The 17,831-nt window shown below is 56.9% G+C and overlaps 1 protein-coding gene across 1 annotated transcript in view; it reads right to left on the minus strand.

Moving 5' to 3' along the window:
- LOC119036728 (contactin-4) overlaps positions 1 to 17,831 on the minus strand; it is a 392,180-nt gene that overhangs the window by 170,741 nt on the left and 203,608 nt on the right. Inside the window, exon 3 of the mRNA XM_053668956.1 lies at positions 4,463 to 4,589. Within this exon, the coding sequence (XP_053524931.1) occupies positions 4,463 to 4,589 (127 nt within the window). The remainder of the gene's footprint in view (positions 1 to 4,462; positions 4,590 to 17,831) is intronic.

Genomic DNA, 17,831 nt, shown 5'->3' on the forward strand with positions numbered 1-17,831 from the left:
GAGAAATGCAGCTGGGTCTCCAGTGCAAAGCAATGTGCCTGTTTTTCTGCAACCACTTGGATGTGGGCTGCACCGAATGCTTTTATCACACCCTGCAACACTCTCGAAAATGTCACCATGTGTCGTCAGTGTTAGAGGACGTCTTAAGTACTGGTAACAGAGCGGTGCTGCCTGTCTCGAACCAAGGAGACTTTCCCAAGGGCCAATCGGTAAGTCTCATAAGCTGATTCCGAACCACTGTAAACCGAGAAGCCATTCTCTCCAGAGACGGATGGAGGCTGTGCACGGCCCAGCACCGGGCGCGGAGCTCCGAAGGGGTCACGCCTGGACTTGGCTGGGAGGCTGTCTGGGGCATCTGTCACCGCAAAGCCCTCTTTCCACGCTCACTCTCTCAGCTCCGCGGGGAAGAAGGGCAGGACCTTTCTGGCTTGGAATCCGCTGTCTGCACACCAGGCCGAACACCAACGGCACAGCTGAACTACTCCAAGTCCATGACCCTCGCTTGTGTGTGGCTGCTGCGTGCCTGCCGCAAGTGATGCCACCTGTCTGTCCTCAGAAGACTTTCCTATGAGGGCAGCTGGCACCAGTCAAAACCGCTTCAAGTTTTCTGGGTCTGGGCCAATCTTTTTGAAATCGAGGGGCCAGGGAGGTGAAAGAGGCAGGCTCAGCGGGGGGGGGGGGGAGCACAAAGCCCCTGGGGAAGGGACACCTCTGAAGCTCTGGGGGGACGCTCACCTGGTGAGCCTCCCACAGTCGCTTGGCCTGGAAGTCGGCCGGATGCGGAGGAAGTTCAGCAGAAAGGGGTCTGAAGAGGCCGATTCTCCAGGCACTCCCCTGGAGCGTCCTCCCCTGCTCTGTCCTCCAGTTTGGGTTTTTAGTTCCAGGGACCAGTGAGCTTTTAAGTGACAGAGAAACTGCTGAAGGTCCAGAGAAAAACGAGGTACGGCTGCCAGCAGTTGCTGGTGTGTGTGATGAAAAGTTTTCTTCAGGCTTCTTCTGGCGATCTTTAAAGACACGGTCGGGCTCTCTTCCCGGGCTGGCTTTAAATAACGAATGGAGCCCCTACATCTCCGAACACAGGGCTACAAATGTAACGTTCATGAAAGGTCACTGCTGGGAGAGGGACCGAGCAGCAATCTGCCAAACCCTGCTGCAGAATTTGTTTCCCTTTATAGCCAGCACGTGCATGTACACTTGGCTGTGGACTAAGAACCGAGGCCGTTTAACTCGGCATTTGTGTGGAGGAACCTCACCCGCTGCATTTAGTTTTCACCACACCAAGCATTTTGGAGTTTTGGATCTGGCCTCGGTGCCAGCCGGTTAGGGAAAATCGCTGCCTATTCCGCTGGCCCAGGACCGTGCCGGCTCACACCTGCAGTCCTGGAATAATGACGGACAGTGGCCTGTTTCTCGCCAAGTGTCCTGATCTGGATGACTGTCTGTCCACGTGAACGGCCCAGTCCACTAGGGAGCTGTTGGAGCCCCTGCTTCTGGACGGCACTTACAGCGCCCCCGCGCCTCCCCCCTCAGGGCACGCTGCTCGCACAGGTCAAGCCTAGCGTGGTCCTGCTACATCGCAGCTGTTCAACACGGTGGCTTAAGCCCCTTGCCTGCACACCACGCTCTTCAGGGTCCAGAATCCTGGTGTGTGTCCCAGTGGGAGGCCGGGCCGCCTACTCTGGAATCCGCAGTTTGAAAGTTCAGGGCAGCCTGATGAATGATGATGTGTTTGATGAATGGGTGGGCGAAGCAACTAAGTTGTGAAGGGGCCTCCACAGTGCCCTTCCGCCCTCCCCTAACTCGGGTGGGGCGATGTCCTCTGCCCTCCACCCCACTACCGTGAATCCCCGTGAGTGGCCCAGCCTCTTCCTCCTTTCAATGCGGCGAATGCGGTGAGTCCTCCCGGTTCTCACACGCTGCTGTACATCGATTTTTTGCTTGAGGTTTTTATCATTAAACTTAAATAGAGGCAAAATAACGCTCACAAGATGCTCGTAAGTTATAAAGAATCACGGCAATAAAGAGCTGTGTCTAAGAAAAGGAATATCCTTACTTCAGAAGTCTTCTATTTCCATTTTGCTTTTATTCACTCCCCTCTCCGTGGGCAGTTATGACTTAATTTTAGGGGTCCAGTCACTTGACTTCCAAGACGACTCTGTTGTGTACGGGAGTGTCCTGAGACACCTGCCCTGGCTGACCGGCTTTCGAATTTTGCGAACAGGAAATTACAGTCTGTGTTCTGCTGTGACTCGCTCTGTTTGCTCAGAATTGTGTCTCTGAGACGCGCTGGGTGGCAACTGTGGCTCGTTCGCTCCCACCGGATCACCTGGTGTGAGCCTGCCAGGTTCTGTCTATTCATGTTACTTATATTACAGTAAATGTAGTCTTCTAAATGCATCAGTCTGTCGTATTTGAAAGGGTGTGCCCTTTTACTTTATATATTTCTGCTCACTAATGGCACCAATTATCTGTCAATACATTTAATGGATATTGGATATTCTTTTTCTTAGAAATGCCTAATTAAGTCTTTTGGTAATGTTCTATTGTTTTTCTTTAGATTTTTGGGGATCCTTTAAACTCTTTGGATATTAATCTTTTGCCAGTGATAATACCAAATATATCTTTTCCCAGTTGGAAGCTTGTAATTTTATTCATCTCAGTAAATTCTGTCAAACAAAAGTTCTTAATATTAATGAAGTTAAATATTTTCTGTCATATTTGAGAAATCTTTTCTTCCCTTCAAAGTCATAAATATGTATGTCTGTTTTCTTTTAAAAGTGCTGTAATTTCTCATGTAGGTTTTCTAATCACCTGTATACAGTGAGAGATAAGGGTGCCACTTTATTTCATTTTTTAACCATATGCATAATTCATTGTGCAGTATATCTCTTTCCAATGTATTTCTGTTATGGTCACGACTTTTAATTTTTATGTCTTTGCAAAAGATAGCATTGTCTTTATTCTTTTTATTGTTTAGTGCAATTAATTTTTATGTGGAAATACTAACCTCAACCACTTGCTTTTCATATCATTTTTTCTTGTACCTGGGGTCACTTTTATTCTGCTTAAACTATATATATAAGATTTTATTTATTTATCTTTAGAGGGGAAGGGAAGGAGAGAGGGAGAGAAATATCAATGTATGGTCGCCTCTCATGTGTCCCCTGCTGGGAACTGGCCTGCAACCCAGGCATGTGCCCTGCATGGGAACCGAACTGTGGTTGTTAGGTTCGCAGGCCCGTGCTCAATCCACTGAGCTACACCAGCCAGGGCTTAACTATATATTTTTAAGCATTTTCTTTAGGGAAGGTGTGCTTGAGTCTATCTTCAGGGTCTACTCAAAACCTTACCAATCTTTTTCTCCATTTAAAACCGCACTTCTGGTGCAGAGAACTTTGCGCTGCTTTCTCTCCTCACGTTGTGGGTTCTGTTTGCGACCCTGCCTCTGGGTCACGACTCATCAGCGGCGCTGGTTCCATGGTCCCTCCTCAGGAGGCCTGTGTCACGACTGCGTCTGTGTGACTGCGCCCTGCACGTGGTGTCCCGTGTTTTCTGGACTCGTTCTAAGAGAGGCTGTCTTTCTATTCGCACTGAATTCATTTCACTGGAATTCTGAAATGTATAGCTTGGAAATTTGAGTTAGCGGAGGAAATTCTTAGCCTTCTCTTTAAATACCGTCCCTTCCCCGTCCTCTCAGCCTTTCCGTGTGGGGCTCTGGCAGACACACGTGAACATTCTCTCTCTATTGCGCTTCCCTTTACCGCCTCCCACGGCCTCGGGGAGGCATCTTCTGCACGTGGATCTCACTGGTCGCTGTTTCTCTGCTCAGCTGTGTCTGCTCTGCAGCTAAAACCACACGGCGCCCAGGCAGGTGTGACGAACAGGCAAATCCTTTTGCTTGGCAGCCCCTCGTTCGGGGGGAAGCAGATGCCGTCCTCGTCACAGTTATGCTGAGGGTAGAGCCCTGGGGTCCTGGTCTTTGGGAGTGATTCTCACGCTGACCCTCGTCTTGGCTGAGTTGAGGCTTTGCGACCCCAGTGCCCTGTGAAGCCGCCGTATCCAAGGTCAAGTTCATGTAGTCCATCAGGGTGCAAACCTGTCTATAGTGCCCAGTTTTCTTCTCTGGGTCCCAGCCCCATGTCCTTTGTGACTGCTGAATGGTTTTTACTTTCCTGCCCATACGTGGATGCATCTTAATAAGCTGGTTTTTGAAGATACATGTTGTTAAGAAATGGTAAGGCTTTCTGTGTCACGGTCAACCAGAATGTTTACTTTCTAAGGCTGCCGGCCACAGCAGGAGGGCACTGAACTGGTCATGGGCAGAGACGTCTCCCTGCTCCCTGAGATGTGGCCTGGGTACCTGCCTGGAGCCCCTGTACGCCATCGGGGCCCCGAAAGCGCGTTTGCTGAGCTCAGCACAGACACTGCTCGTGCGGACACGCATGCACTCACACCCACTCACCTGATGTGCGGCTTGGGGTTCCCTCGAACTTGGCAACTGAGCTTCACTCTTTTCTCCTCGGAGCCCAGAGGAAACATCACATGACTTGGTTCCTGAATAAAAACCGGGCCGTGCAGTGTGTGCTCATCTGCAGAGAGAAGAGAAAAGGTCCAAGATGAAGAACGGCACCCAAACGGGGACGAACACAACAGAAAACCCTCACCGGAAAATGAAAAGACAGACGGACAGAGAGTGGCGGTGCAGACGAGGCTCCCACTGAGGACCAGTCTGGGGCAGACTGCCCCGAGTGGGAGTGAGAGCTTATTCCTGTAATGACATCCGGTCGCAGGAAGAAGCAGCGGCAACTCTGTAAATACATTAGCAGCCAGAAACAGCGCAGCGCCGATAAAATTCGTATGAACCCTCCTTAAAGTTGGCTACGACGGTAAATAAAGAGCAACCCAGTCGAGGTTCTCGAATTATCTGTGGGAATGACCAGTTTGTTTGTTCTTTCCAGCTGTTCAGAGCCCGCAGGTGGGGAGGCTGCGTGTCCCCCCACCAGAGCTGGGGACTCGGTGCGCATGGTCAGGAATGCCCAGGGGTCTGCCGCCAGTCCGAGTCTCCCCACCGTTGAGTCCTGTCTGCAATTTTCGGTGCGGTCTTCGGTAGGAGAAACCCGCTGCATGGCATGAACTTTCTCTTGGAACTCGCTGGAGACTGGGACAACCCCGGGCTGCAGGTGAAGCGGCCGGAGGGACACAGGTCTGTCACCACCTCCGGCCCCGAGTTTCATCCTTTCAAATGTAGTTCAAGTTCCTTGTTTTTCCCTAGAAGGCTTTTCTAGACCTTCACTGTCTTCCTTTAACCACATGATTCTTGAACTGCCGCCCCTGCGGGCAACCACCTCTTTTCTGTCCAGTGCGTCTATACCTCTTCATTCTCCCTTGGACTGTAAGCTCCGTGGGAGTGTGGCCGTGCCTTCCTGTCTTGTGTGACCCAGACGGCGGCTCATTCGTGGACGATGGGGAGCGGGATTTGTGCCCCGGGAGCACCATTTTCTCCATTTTTTAGTGCGTTCAGCCTGCCTTGGGCATTGCCTGATGGCATGCGAGACAGAAAAGCCAGGGTCTATGACGTGACATGATACTGAACATCACCCAGAGCTGACCATCCATTTTCCTCTTCAAGGCGATTATTCTGAAGGGTGTGAGTTGCAGCTGCCATCCTGGAAACCCTCCTAACCAGCCTTTTGTTGACAGGTGACAGGTGGCAGGGTGAGACTGGCCTCGTTCAGGGAACCGGGCAGAGAGAACGCCAGACTGGGGCTTGGCGCGGTGGTTTCTTTTAAGGCTTTTTAGAAAAACGCACATGTTGAGACTGGGAGAGAAGACAAAAGAAGGAGGTGAGAGGACCAGACAGAGCTGTTTCACTACAGAGGAGTGGGGACAGCTGTGGCCCTACTGTGACAACGAGGGTGTGGATTCAGCACCACCAGGAACCAAGATTCCGTGCCCAGGGTCACCTACTGACCCCGTGGCCCATCGGGGTCACCTGGTCTCCCTGCCCTAACAGTCTCATCTCCAACACGGTAAGGTCCACGGTGGCCCCACGCTGGTGAGGAATGGGGAGGGAGCTGTATCTTCCCACAAACACACGTACACGTGAGGTTTGCACTTAGAGATGCCACGGACTCTGCGTGACCGCCACCACCCTCGCCCCCAGCCACGTGTGGGTCCCAGGCTAAAAGGGGACAAAGAGACCGAGAACAGGACTCACCGAGTAAGGCACAGGACAGAAGTCCACTAACATGCACAATTTTCTTTAACACTTATGTGTTGTAGCCAGGTATTTCAAAATCCAGAGTTACATTTCAGATTTTCAACAGTTACACAGATATTTTCAAAACAAATTTAGATCCTGGGTCAAGGGTTAGCTCAATTCAATTACATGGGGTTCTGGCATTTCGAGTGAAGTAACAAGGGGCCACTCAGCGAGATCAATAGGGCAGTAAGTTTGAGAGGTTTTTCTCTAAGAGAGGAATATTTCTATTGTTCCAGTTCCAAAATTATGTGTGTGGATATATAATATCAATCATCTCCATTCACTGGTGTTCCCTGATTTGAATTTCATGCAGAAATAAACAGTCTATTACAAGTAATTCCAAATACGAACAGAACATAATAACTGTTATCCAGAACGCAGCTGAGAGGCTCTGGACCAACATCTGTACTGCGTCCCAGAGTACCCGTGCCATATTTAAATAACAAAAAGGATTATTTTTTCCTGTGTATTTTGTAACAAGAATTGATAATAACGATGCTTTGCATCCGCTATAAATAACACGTTCCATCCAGAGATTTTCTGCGCTCGTGGCCCGCCCTGCCCGCTGCCTGGGAATAAGCGCCAGGGTGCAGAGTGCAGTGCCGCGGTTCTCACCCGAGGCCGCCGCGTACGCCGTTCACGCCTGAGCCGCCGCGAGCCACCAAGGGGCAGAAGGATGACGGGGCGAGGGGGGCGGTGGGGGCAGGAGGAGTTTAGAAAGTTCAGCTACCCCACCGCAGAAAACAGATGCCCTGACTTGAAAACCTTCAGATTAGGGTCACCTGTATTTTTGAGAAAAAATAGTTAAAGACTGTCTTTATTTCCCCCAGACCTTGGGGTGCCCGGGTGAAGCGGGGGAGGGGGCGCCCCTGGGCTCACTCCCTCTGAGGGTGCAGGGGACACTGCGTGCGCCATTTTCAAAGCCTGGACGATCGAGTCCCCCCTTTCCTTTATCGCAACGTGTGGTTCGGGGTGACCTGGGGACTGGCTGTGACTGTTGGCAAACGACAGGGGACGGGGACGCAACAGGGCAGGCTGTCTCACAGGGAGACCGGCCACCGGCTCTGCAATCACGTCACGCTTGTTCTTTAAACCCCAGTCCAGAGGGACTGTCCCCACCAACCCGGGGCCCTCCAGGTGACTCTGTGCACGGAAACCTGGGCTCCGCGCGCCCTGCCCCTCTGCCCCCCGGTCTCCGTGCCCTCCGAGCAGAGCATCGGCCACCAGAGCTTCAGACCCACGCCTCCACCCGCCGTTTGCAAAGTGTGATCAGCGAGGCTGATGCCACCCGAGAAGAGAGCGTAGGCATGGCGGGAGGGACGGTTCAGAGGTCAGCAGAAACCGTGACGCTGTCTGGCACAGAGGAAACGCCTGGTCTGGAGGGTCTGGAAGGGGGGGGACTGAACACTCGCTCCCCTGGCACACTCACAGGTGGGCTCCGCCAGTAACTGCGGAGCCCTGGGGACGGCGCCCTCGGAGAGACCGGGGTCCAGGACCACAGGGACAGCGTCGCTTCGCAAGATGCTCCTGCCACAGCGCCGGCCCTGCCCTGGTCAGTAATGGCCCCTGTGACGCGAGTGACGGGATGTAGGACTGACATCTGCACAGGACTCTCAGGTTCCCGCAGTGGGAGAAGTCCCCCAGTGCTCCGCTGCCTTGGAGGAGGGAGGGGACCGGGCTCCCGCTGTGAACAGGGGTCTCCAGGGCGGCCTGGGGGCACGGAGTTCGCCCTTTCAGGAACCCTCCAGACTGACGGTTAAGGAGATGGGGTAGGTGGCAGCCCGGCTGACCCGCCCAGGGGCAGACCGCGGCCTGAGTCCCGTGTTGGGGAATCAGTGCAGATCCCGGCCGTCCCAGCGCCCTGGCTTCTCCCCGCCCTGATGACGGCCTGCCCACCGCTCCCTGGGCCGCCTCTGCTGCGCCCAGTGTGTGCCTGCAGCGGCCTGGGGGACGGGGTCAAAGGCCACGCTTCCCTGCGTCCCCCTGGGCCGACACACTAATCCTCTGCTGGAAACAGGAGTTTTTGGTGTGTTGCCAACCCAGTGACACGCGTCTGCTGGGGAAGGACAGGAATGCAACATGGCGATTTCACCTGAGAAAAAAACGGTGCTGGTCAGCGCTGTGGTGTCCGCAGGCGCTGCCCCTGAGGGTCCTTCAGGCCCCAAGGTGCCTGAGGGTGCAGGTGCGAAGGGCTGTCACCACAGCCGGGGATCGGCACTGGGAGGCACGGCCCAGCTGTGCGCACCAGCAGACAGGGAACTGCCTCCCTTGGGAAGTAGCCGGGGGACCGACACCTGAGGGGGGCCTGGGGTGGGGGGATGAAAGCACAGACCCGGGTCAGGCTGCGTGAGCCATGTCCGGTCACACGTGGGGGGCAGGGAGGCTGCAGCCTCCGTGGGCTCTGCGGTGCCCTCACGCCGCCGAGCGGCTGGGCCGTGCGCCATGTCCCTTCCTCTGCACCCGAAGAGCTCTCCACGGATCCACCGTGCGTGCGCACACGTGTGTGTGATCCACACACGTTACTGCGTGCAGAGCTGGGCCGCGGCCCAGGACATGGGAGGGGTCGACCTTCCCTTGGCTCCCAGGGTCAGGTCGCGTCCCCTCCTCCGCCAGCCTTCCTAATGATCACGGAAATGCACTTTGGCTGAAAGCGGTAAGGTCAGCAGCCTCTCCGTGGACCCAGATGACTCCCGAAACACGGGGGCAACAACCTGAGGACATTTGGAAACACCCGGCGGCCGCAGCACTGGTTTCCCCAAGGGCGGGACTTCCTGGGGAATGGACTCGCTGACTGCACATACGATGACCTGACAGCTGCCAGGCTGCCACTACAAACTCGAGCTGCCCCTGCCGGACTCCAGGGAACAAGGGCCGGGGTGTCCGACGGCCCCGCGCCTGAAGCCGACCAGCACACGGCAGTTTCACTGAAGCCCGTTCGGTTCTCTTCGGTCGTTCCGTTGAACAGAGCCGAGGCAGAGCGGGCAGCGGAGGAGACAGACACACTGCTCCAGAGTGAGACTTGCCCTCCAGTCGCCCTTGATTCTGCCCTCCTCCTTTTCAACCCTCAGACGGGCAGGCTGGGAAGGAAACAGGCCTGTGGGCGGCTGGTCTGCCTCTGTCTGTGCCCAGAAATCCCAACGAGCAGCGGGCTCTCTGCCTTCTCGGTCTCCGTTCCCCGGTTGACACAGCAGCGCTGCAGCCGTGACAGGCGTGTCAGAGCAGAGAGCTACCTGACGTGCCGCGGGGAGGTGCGGGGCGAGGGGTGCAGGGGTCTGTGCTCCGAGTGACACTTTGCACCGTCTCTGCAGGGACAGCGGGGGGCACCGTCCCCACACGCTGCTTGGACTCTCACCTCCAACGCTGGCAATCCCAGGGGCAGGGCACTGATGTCTCCTTTAAAAATAAGTAATTGGGTGACAGTGACACCAAGCCCCGGTTGTGTAAGGAAAAATGAATTTTCAGCGAACGCAGACACTCTGTGCCTCACGTGGAGGCAAACGCTGACCTGAACTGATGTGAGGCTATATATAGCCTCCTCGTGAATATGCATGAGCTTCCCCTGCAGAGTTATAAATGTGCGTGATGGTGCAGCGCTGACCCAGATGTGGCCGGGGAGGCGGCGGACGCTGGGCGCGCTGTGTGGGCCTTGCTTCCCTTCCAAAGTCAGAAAAGCTCTCAGTGCGCACACATTTCTGACCCGACAGGTTTCTTATCGGAGTCTGTGGACCTTCACAGGTCGCTGTGCCGAGCCCAAGGCGGTGGTGTGCAGGGCGGGCGCCCGCCTGCCCCGAGGAGCGTCCGTTCCAGGGGAACTGCGCATCGGATCAGCGCCGCTGACGTTGTCTCTTTGATGAACAGACGCCGATTTCAGAGATGGTTTAGGTTAATGGAAAACCAAAGCCAGACCTACACAGTTCCCCACTCACAGCTGGCCCTTCACCAGCACCCGGCACGTCAGTGCCGTCTGCGTGTTACAGCTGATGGGCCCCAACGCACCTTCACCAGGTCAAGTCCACAGCTTATATCTCCACCTTGCGTGAGTCCCTGGGTTTGGCGCACGTGCCCACTGTCGTGCTACCCCACAGTGGAGCCGAGCGCCCCGAAACACCCCTGTGCTCTACCGTCCCTCACCCTTTCACTCACAAGCAAGTCCACTACTGTTTACTTGTGAGGACAAATGAGGCCACGGAAATGCACGTGTGTGTAATCGGTGGTTTTGGCCGAAAAAGCCGGAGTGGGCCCTGGGCCGGGGCCCACCTCCCTCGAGGCTGCCGCCTGGCCGACGTGGGCCTGTCAGCTGCAGCTCTGGGCGCCCTTTGGACTTGGACCCACAGAAAAGTACAGACCAGGCTGTGCCACGGGTCGTCACGCCATGGCTGCTCCTTCTCTGCCCCCGTGGGGCCAGTCTCCCACTGCGCCTGGGCGTGAGCACACGTGTGCGGGCCCCCAGCAGCGTGGCAGGGTGGGGGAGTCCTCTCCTCCGGGGGCCTGGTTTCCACTTTGCTGTCTCTGCCTCCACCTGGACGCTCCCGGGACCACTTGTTCCTGAGAAGGCGGCTCCCGGGAATGGATGTCTCGACGCTCGGGACCAGCCCCATCGAGTCATGGCCTTCCTGTGTCCTTCCCCGTCACGGGACACCGTCTCCTGCTGGAGGAAATGTGCAGAACTGCTCGCTAATCCATTTCAGACACTCGGCTTCCAGCCGAAGCCACCCACTCTAACGGCCTTTCAAAAAGATCATTAATCTAAAACAGCGGTGATGCCGTTAATGGCTCCTGTGTACTCTCCGTATGCAGAGCGATGCTCCCGGGAGTCAGTTACAAATGAGTACAGAGCAGTGTCTCCTTCGCCCAAAATTCTGATTCGACGTGGGGGGGGCCCAGGCACATGCCTCCGAATGTGCACCCTGGCTCACTTTGATGCAGGCAATCCAGCGGTAGGAGCCGCCCCCCACCCCCGAAAATGGAGGGCGTGTCAGCAGTGGGGGGGGGCTGCCCCAAGCACGGGGGCTGCTGGAACTGCCTGCCAGGGGAAGAGAGGCGGATGCTGCTGGCTCTGCGGCCGGGCCTGCCTCTCTGTCCTAGCCCAGCAGTGTCCCCTGCTCCAGGCTGGAGCGGTAACTTCTGAGCCACAGAAGGCATAAGAAAGTGATTCCAACAGGCCAGGGCCGGTGCCTGACGCTCACTCACCATGTGTATGGACACGGTGGCCCAGGGCAGCCCCAGCCTCTGTGCGGCTGGAGGGAGGCTGAGCTCTCTCTGGGACACGCACAGGTGCCCTCCTTCCCAGCCGATGGCAGTGGGAGCAAATGTGGAGGCCACAGGTCGCACTTCCTTGGAGGCCGTCTGTTTCAAACCCTTCTGGGATGGGCTGCCGGTGTCGCCATCTCCTCTGTGACCCCTGGACTGCCCGGCACGGGACCCCTCCAGGTGGCACTGTGACATTGCGTGGGCCGTGGCTCCTCAGCCACGTCAGTGAGCCTTTTCCCTGTGACCCTGGAGTGAGGGAGCCGTGCCTGACTATCTCGAAATGCACCAGCTTGCCAATTGGGTGCATTGTGGTGTCATATATATGGCAGGATACGTGGTGACGGGAGTGACGTGGGAGCTGGTTAGGCGGAGCTGACAACATATTTCGCCAGGAAAGAGCCCGAGACCTGGCTTGAGTTTGCTGCTCTTTCTAGGGGGAGGTACCTGGGTTGTCGTGCTCACTGCTGCTCAGGACACATGGCAGTGTTTTGTCCTCACAAGGTCGGGGGGCAGATAAAAACTGAGGGGATGTTCCCGGCAGGCACGGGGCTCCGGGTTCGAGGAGGATGCCGGGGCTCCGTAATGGGCATTGAGCCTTCGTGGGAAACTGGGCCCAGACCTCGGCTCTGCCTGGGCTCTGTGTCCCTCATGCTGCGGCCTGAGCCCCGCCCCTTGCGTGGGCGGAGCTAGGCTCGGCTGAGCACAGTCGATCAGGAGCCAAGAAGCAGCGTCAACCTCGCCTTCCTCCAAACATAACCTTGGTGTCTTGGGTTCAGAGGCCTGGAAAACAATGGTCACAGCTCCTCACGGAGGACACGGTAAGGGCGGCTCTGTGATAGGTAAAGGCTGAACTAGGCTCCGCCCCATCGATGGGTCCTGGCCCCTCCCCCTCCGTGGGGGAGAAACACAGGCCTGAGACAAGCCTCCCTGTAACCGGCTGCAAGATGGGCACTGGACCCTGGTTGGTCTCTCCTGAGATTGGAGTCCAGCACCTGGTGGCCACCACACAGCGTCACAAACAAACAACAGATGCAAGTCTGATGTGGAGACTAAGGTCGTCAGTGTGAGTGGCTTCAGATTCTCAATCCAACCCCATTTTTAAGGGAGGAAACAAAGGCTCTCAGGGGTGCGTGGTTTGCTTACCCAAAGCCTGGCACACAGGTACCAGGGACAGGGCTCTGATCTGAATTCTGAGTTCCGAGTTGCTGGTTGAATGCTTTTGCCAGAGCCACAGTTGCCCTGCCCTTCCTGGTGTGCGGACCGGCTGGCGGGCACTCGGAAGGGAGGCCGCCCACGCGGCCCAGGTCTGTGCCCCGAAAGTCTGCTCTGGGGGAAGTGAGAGTGACCCGCAGGCCTCTGTCACGTCCTCCACCTGCTGCCAGTCCTTTCGTGTCACAAAGCTGTTCTTGTTCGCAGTTACCAGCAAACTGACGCACGAAAGAATGTTTTGTCCCGAACTATTCTCTGCAGAAAACGTCACAAAAAAGAAGATCCGTAACCTTTCAAAACCACACGCATAAGGTCTTTACCGGGCATGCACCTTTACCGGGTGCATGCAAACACCTTTACTGGGCACGGTGCCTTTCCGCTGTCATGCTGTCACCAGGTAAAGTGGCGTGTGCACCAGCTGGGCGCACACGCAGCACCAACTCCTTCCGTGCAGGGACACCGGACACCTCGAGTGCGCCGTTGGATTCGTGGGCTTGTGCAGGAGGGGAAGACACCGTCCCGGCTTTCCTGACACAAGTACCACCAGGGGCGCGGCACGTCCATGAAGGCGCTGGGCCCTCGGAGGGGCGTCTAAATCACCCACAAACGCTGCTCGAGCCCCTTCCTGCACAGCCGCAACCAGAGCGGAGGGCCTGGCCACCTGCTTCCCTGCCTCCACAACAAAGTCACCTGTCTGCGTCCGCCAGGGGCCGCTGGGGGGACACCTCTGCTTCACTCAGCGAGCATCCAGGGAGCCCGGAGGTCCGCCAGACCACACCCACCACGCTGAGGACGGACAGACGGCGGACAGACACGCTGCCCTCAGAGAGCTCACTTGCTCGGCCGGGGTGGGCCTCTCTCTCTCTCTCTGTCTCTCACACACACACACAGACCATGGCGGCTGGTACCCGGCGCCCAGGGAGCAGGGAGCACCCTCAGGCGACCACAGAGGGAGCAGCAGCGCGCCGTGAGTGTTCCCCGGGGCACGGTCTCGGGGAGTCCTCCAGCCCAGGCTGCAGGAGCACAGGCAGCCATCAGCACTCTGTCCTCGAGTCACAGAAGGAAGCGCGGCAGAGACGACCCGCTGCAGGGTCCCGGGTGCCCCGGCCCCTGCGAGGCTCCGCCCTGTCCCCGCTCACGGCTGCAGATGGAAGCAGAGAGCTGTGGACTCCGGACCAATTTCCTAGGGAGCACGTGCCAGGACCTTACTGATAGCACAGGGACTAAAAGCACGCACGGACCAGACAACAGTGCCAGGTTCCCACCTCCAGTCGCCCTCCAGGTGACCTTGAGCAAGTGGCTTTGACTTCGTGCCTCCGCATCCTTGGTGCAGTGGAGCCTCGGGTGGGGCCTGCCCCGCAGGGCGGCCTGTGTGTGTTAAGTGCCCTGATGCTGGTGTCCGGCGGAGAACACTCCCCGGCACCTGAGGAGTCCTCCACAGGGAGGGACACCCAGGGTGTCGGAAACTGCCCCCGCTAGAGTCTGATCTGGGGCGGGGGCATGGGGCGCAGGGAATGAGCCCTTGTCACTCTTCCCTGTCCCCTGCCAAGGGGGGAAGGCACACCTGCCCCTCAGTGGTGCACTCAACCGAGCCTGACTGTGAACAGCCACAGCCACCTGAGTTTCGCCTCAAGGAAAGCAACAGGTGAGTGGGCCCACCCTCCTCTCCTCACCTCCCCTCCCCGCAAATCACAGCCGGCGGGCTCCACGAACTCTGCGGTGCACGCGGCACACAGCTGGTCCCTGATCTTCCCACAGACTCTGAAGGGGGAGGCCCACACCCAGGCCCAGAATGCTTGTCTCAGGCGAAGGTCACCTTCGGCCAGGGCTGGAGAGGACATGGTGGTGCCTGCCTTTGAGATGGAATAAAGGAAGCAGAAACGCCTTTGACTGGCTCCTGTCTTTGGACGTCATGGTGTTTCTGTCTCGGCAACATCAAAAACAGCACCTGCGCGGTGGAACAAACACAGGGGCGGTCGCTGTTTTCAGCAAGGGTCGGACGTCCCCTCCAACGAAATGGCCTTTGCCTCTGCTCCACAGACATGCTCTGCACCGGGCACCGCCCGCCTGCCAGGTGGCGGTGCGGCTCCGGGTCCTTGTCTAGCGCTCGTGAGCTCCTTGAGGACAAGGGCCTGCGTCCACGCGGCCTCTGCTCCCCAGCCTGTCCCAGTCTTCCTGCTGCCCGGTGGAAATCCGACCCGTCCTTCATGGGGGAGTTAAGAAGGAAGGAATGGACATGCCGACCGGCGTGAGTCGGCGCGCAGCCCCGGGGGTGCGTGGGAGATGCTCCCACTGCTTGTCAAGTGCCAGAGCTCGGTGCCTCTGAAGGTCCCCGGGAGAACTGGCCGAGGGTCACTCCACCCAGAACGGCGGCTTCTTCGGTGCATGGACGCAGTGGGATACCACCCGTCTACAAGAAGGGGCGAGATACCGCCGCTCGCCGCAGCAAGGATGGTCCTTCTTGAGACGGTCGTACTGACAGACAGAAGTCAGACAGAAAATGTCGAGAGCCGTGTGAGTCCGCTCACACGCGCAATAGAGCTGAGAGCAACACCTGAGCAGACAAGACAGACGAACGGATACAAACTCCCAGAGACCACAGCAGGCCGTAGCCAAGAGCATGGCCGTGCTCAGACCAAAAGGGGCGGAGGCTGCAGGGCAGGGGTCCGCTGTACGGTGACGGGAGGAGACCTGGCCGTGGGTAGTGGGCTCATGATGACACGTGCAGATGACGGGCCGTCGAAACGCGCACTTGACCCTTACACATGGTGACTGTCCAACATCCCCATACATTCAGTTCAAAGTTCCAACAGTGAAGAAGGCAGTGGTTGAATCCAGTATGAACGTTTACTTTTCATTCTGTTTTAAAGCGGATTCTTTATGAAGCCTGCTTCTCATGTTGGGAACGTTACAGTCCTCTGTAGAAGAATTCTCTCAGATTCACGGATGCACGGGCTCATTCTTTCATTCAAGGACCGCCTTCCGTGCACACTCCGGTCTCAGATGCTGAAGACACAGCACCGAAGATGGACAAGGCCCCTCCCCGCTACCGGAGCATCTTTGCCGACAAGCCGATGCTCAGCTGCATTGAAGAGAGAACCAGCAAACCTCGGTGGGGGCGGGCCTCGGACATCGCCGCGTCCGGCCAGCAGTCAGTCTCGTCTCCTCATCGGTTTTGGGTCTGAGAGCACGTGACCAGGAAGGTGGAGAGGAAAGGACAGACACACGCCACGGGAGTGCTTCCGCCGACTTCCAGGAGACGATGTGGGCGTGGGGTTCAAGTCCCTGACCCGGTCGGAGCTGCCACTCTCATATAGGTGTGTGTGTGTCTGCATTTACTCTAAAAACAACACTGCTTGGCTCATACTAAGGACTTCGCAGCAACCACAGGTCAAGTTAAGGCTCTCGAAGGTGTTTCAGGGGCTTGAGAAGCTGCAAAAGTGAAAACTGCCAAAAGGACAAGGAACGGGAACGATGAGGGAGAATCTGTTTATTTCAGTGGCAAAGTCATCAGCAAACGTACCTCAAAAGCACAGTGTCCTCCGAAGGTCAGCAGGGCCCGCGGGCTGCAGGGCCGGACGGCGCTCACCGTAAAACGATCTGGTGAGACACGGCGATTTTTGCCTGGGTCGCGGCTGCCCTCAAACGAGAGGGGACCCACCTGCCACCCAACCCTCGGGCTCTTGACAGGACAGGTGCCCCAAGTCGGATCTGAGCAGTCGTACCCATGTCTCACGGGAACGCAGGTGTTGGCAGGTGACGGTCGGCAGGCGTCCACTCCAGGCCAAACGCCCGGCCTGCCACGGGGGGTCCTCGTAGCCTTTCCATGGGCAGTTAGGGACGCATGTCACGGCCTCGGCCAACCTAGGGGACCCGGCAAGCTCTCAACGCAGCAAGGGCTACAGGCTCAGAAAAAATAACCTTGAAAAGAGGTAACACCAGTGACACTATTTTGGTGAACTGGAGGAAGTCTAGTTTGGATTTGAACTTACGATGATTAAAATAAAATAATTACGACCAAACTCTACGAAGTGCGTAGAACGTCACAGGCTACAAAATGAGGTCAAATATTTACAAATCATATCTGATAATGGTCTGGTCTGAGAATATGTAAAGAACTCTTATAAACTGAACCACGATAAGTCGGCCCAATTTAAAAAACAAGCAAAGGAGTTGAATAGATTCTTGTCAGAAAACCAGATATGCCGACGGCAGCCGAGCACCTGAAACGCCATTTGACTGTGGAAACACAAATCCAGGAGACGCCACTTCACACCCACCGGGCAGACCACACAACAAGCAGAAAGTAGCAAGCGGGCCAGGATGTGGAGAAATGGGGACCTCTGAGCGCTGCTGGCGGGGCTTTAAACGGCTGTAGCTCCCCACTCTAGGCCACCTCGGGGGTTCCAGGCCGTGCCAGGGGGCCTCACGGACCTGGCACACGTCAGTGCCGATGGGCGGGACCCACGACGTCACAGCAGGAAAGGGTCCCAAGCGGACGTGGCCAAGGGAAAAGGCAGGCGGGGCCGCGGGAAGCCAGGGCCGGTGTCTGAGCGCTCTCCCAGTGGACTCCCTGACCCGCAGCGACGCCAGAAAGCCCCGTGAGAGGCCGTCCAGCCGGGGGGCATCGTCGGAGGCCCAGCACCGGCTTCTCACCGGGACCGGTCTCCCGGCAGCCTCTCACTGGCACGGAGCCCGCACCTGGACTCCCGGAGGGACGGCAGACGTTGGCACGGACTGTCGTTCACACAAGCGTTGCGGGGGCCCACAGACACTGCAGGTCCCGGGAGCCAGTCATGGGCTGACCCGGAAGCGGTCCTTCTAAACAGGGCGGTCAGGCCGCGGTCACCTGCTTCTGCACAGCGCCCGGCGGGACGGTGGTGACAGTTACACAGCGCTGCGGACACACGAAGAACCAGTGAACTGTGCGCTGCCCAGTCATGAACACGACGAATTCCATGTCCTTAAAAAACCTCAGGAATGTGAAGAGAAGATACACCTTTGAGTTCAATTTAAACAGCTCTGTCCTTGGTGTATTAAATGTAATCGCTGTTTTAGAAAACAGAGTGGGGAGTGTCATGGACTGGTGTGGCCGCCCACAGTTCACCGG

This window comes from Artibeus jamaicensis, unplaced genomic scaffold, assembly GCF_021234435.1.
Source record: "Artibeus jamaicensis isolate MK-2021 breed Jamaican fruit bat unplaced genomic scaffold, CSHL_Jam_final contig_519, whole genome shotgun sequence".
In the NCBI taxonomy this organism is placed as follows: Eukaryota; Metazoa; Chordata; class Mammalia; order Chiroptera; family Phyllostomidae; genus Artibeus; species Artibeus jamaicensis.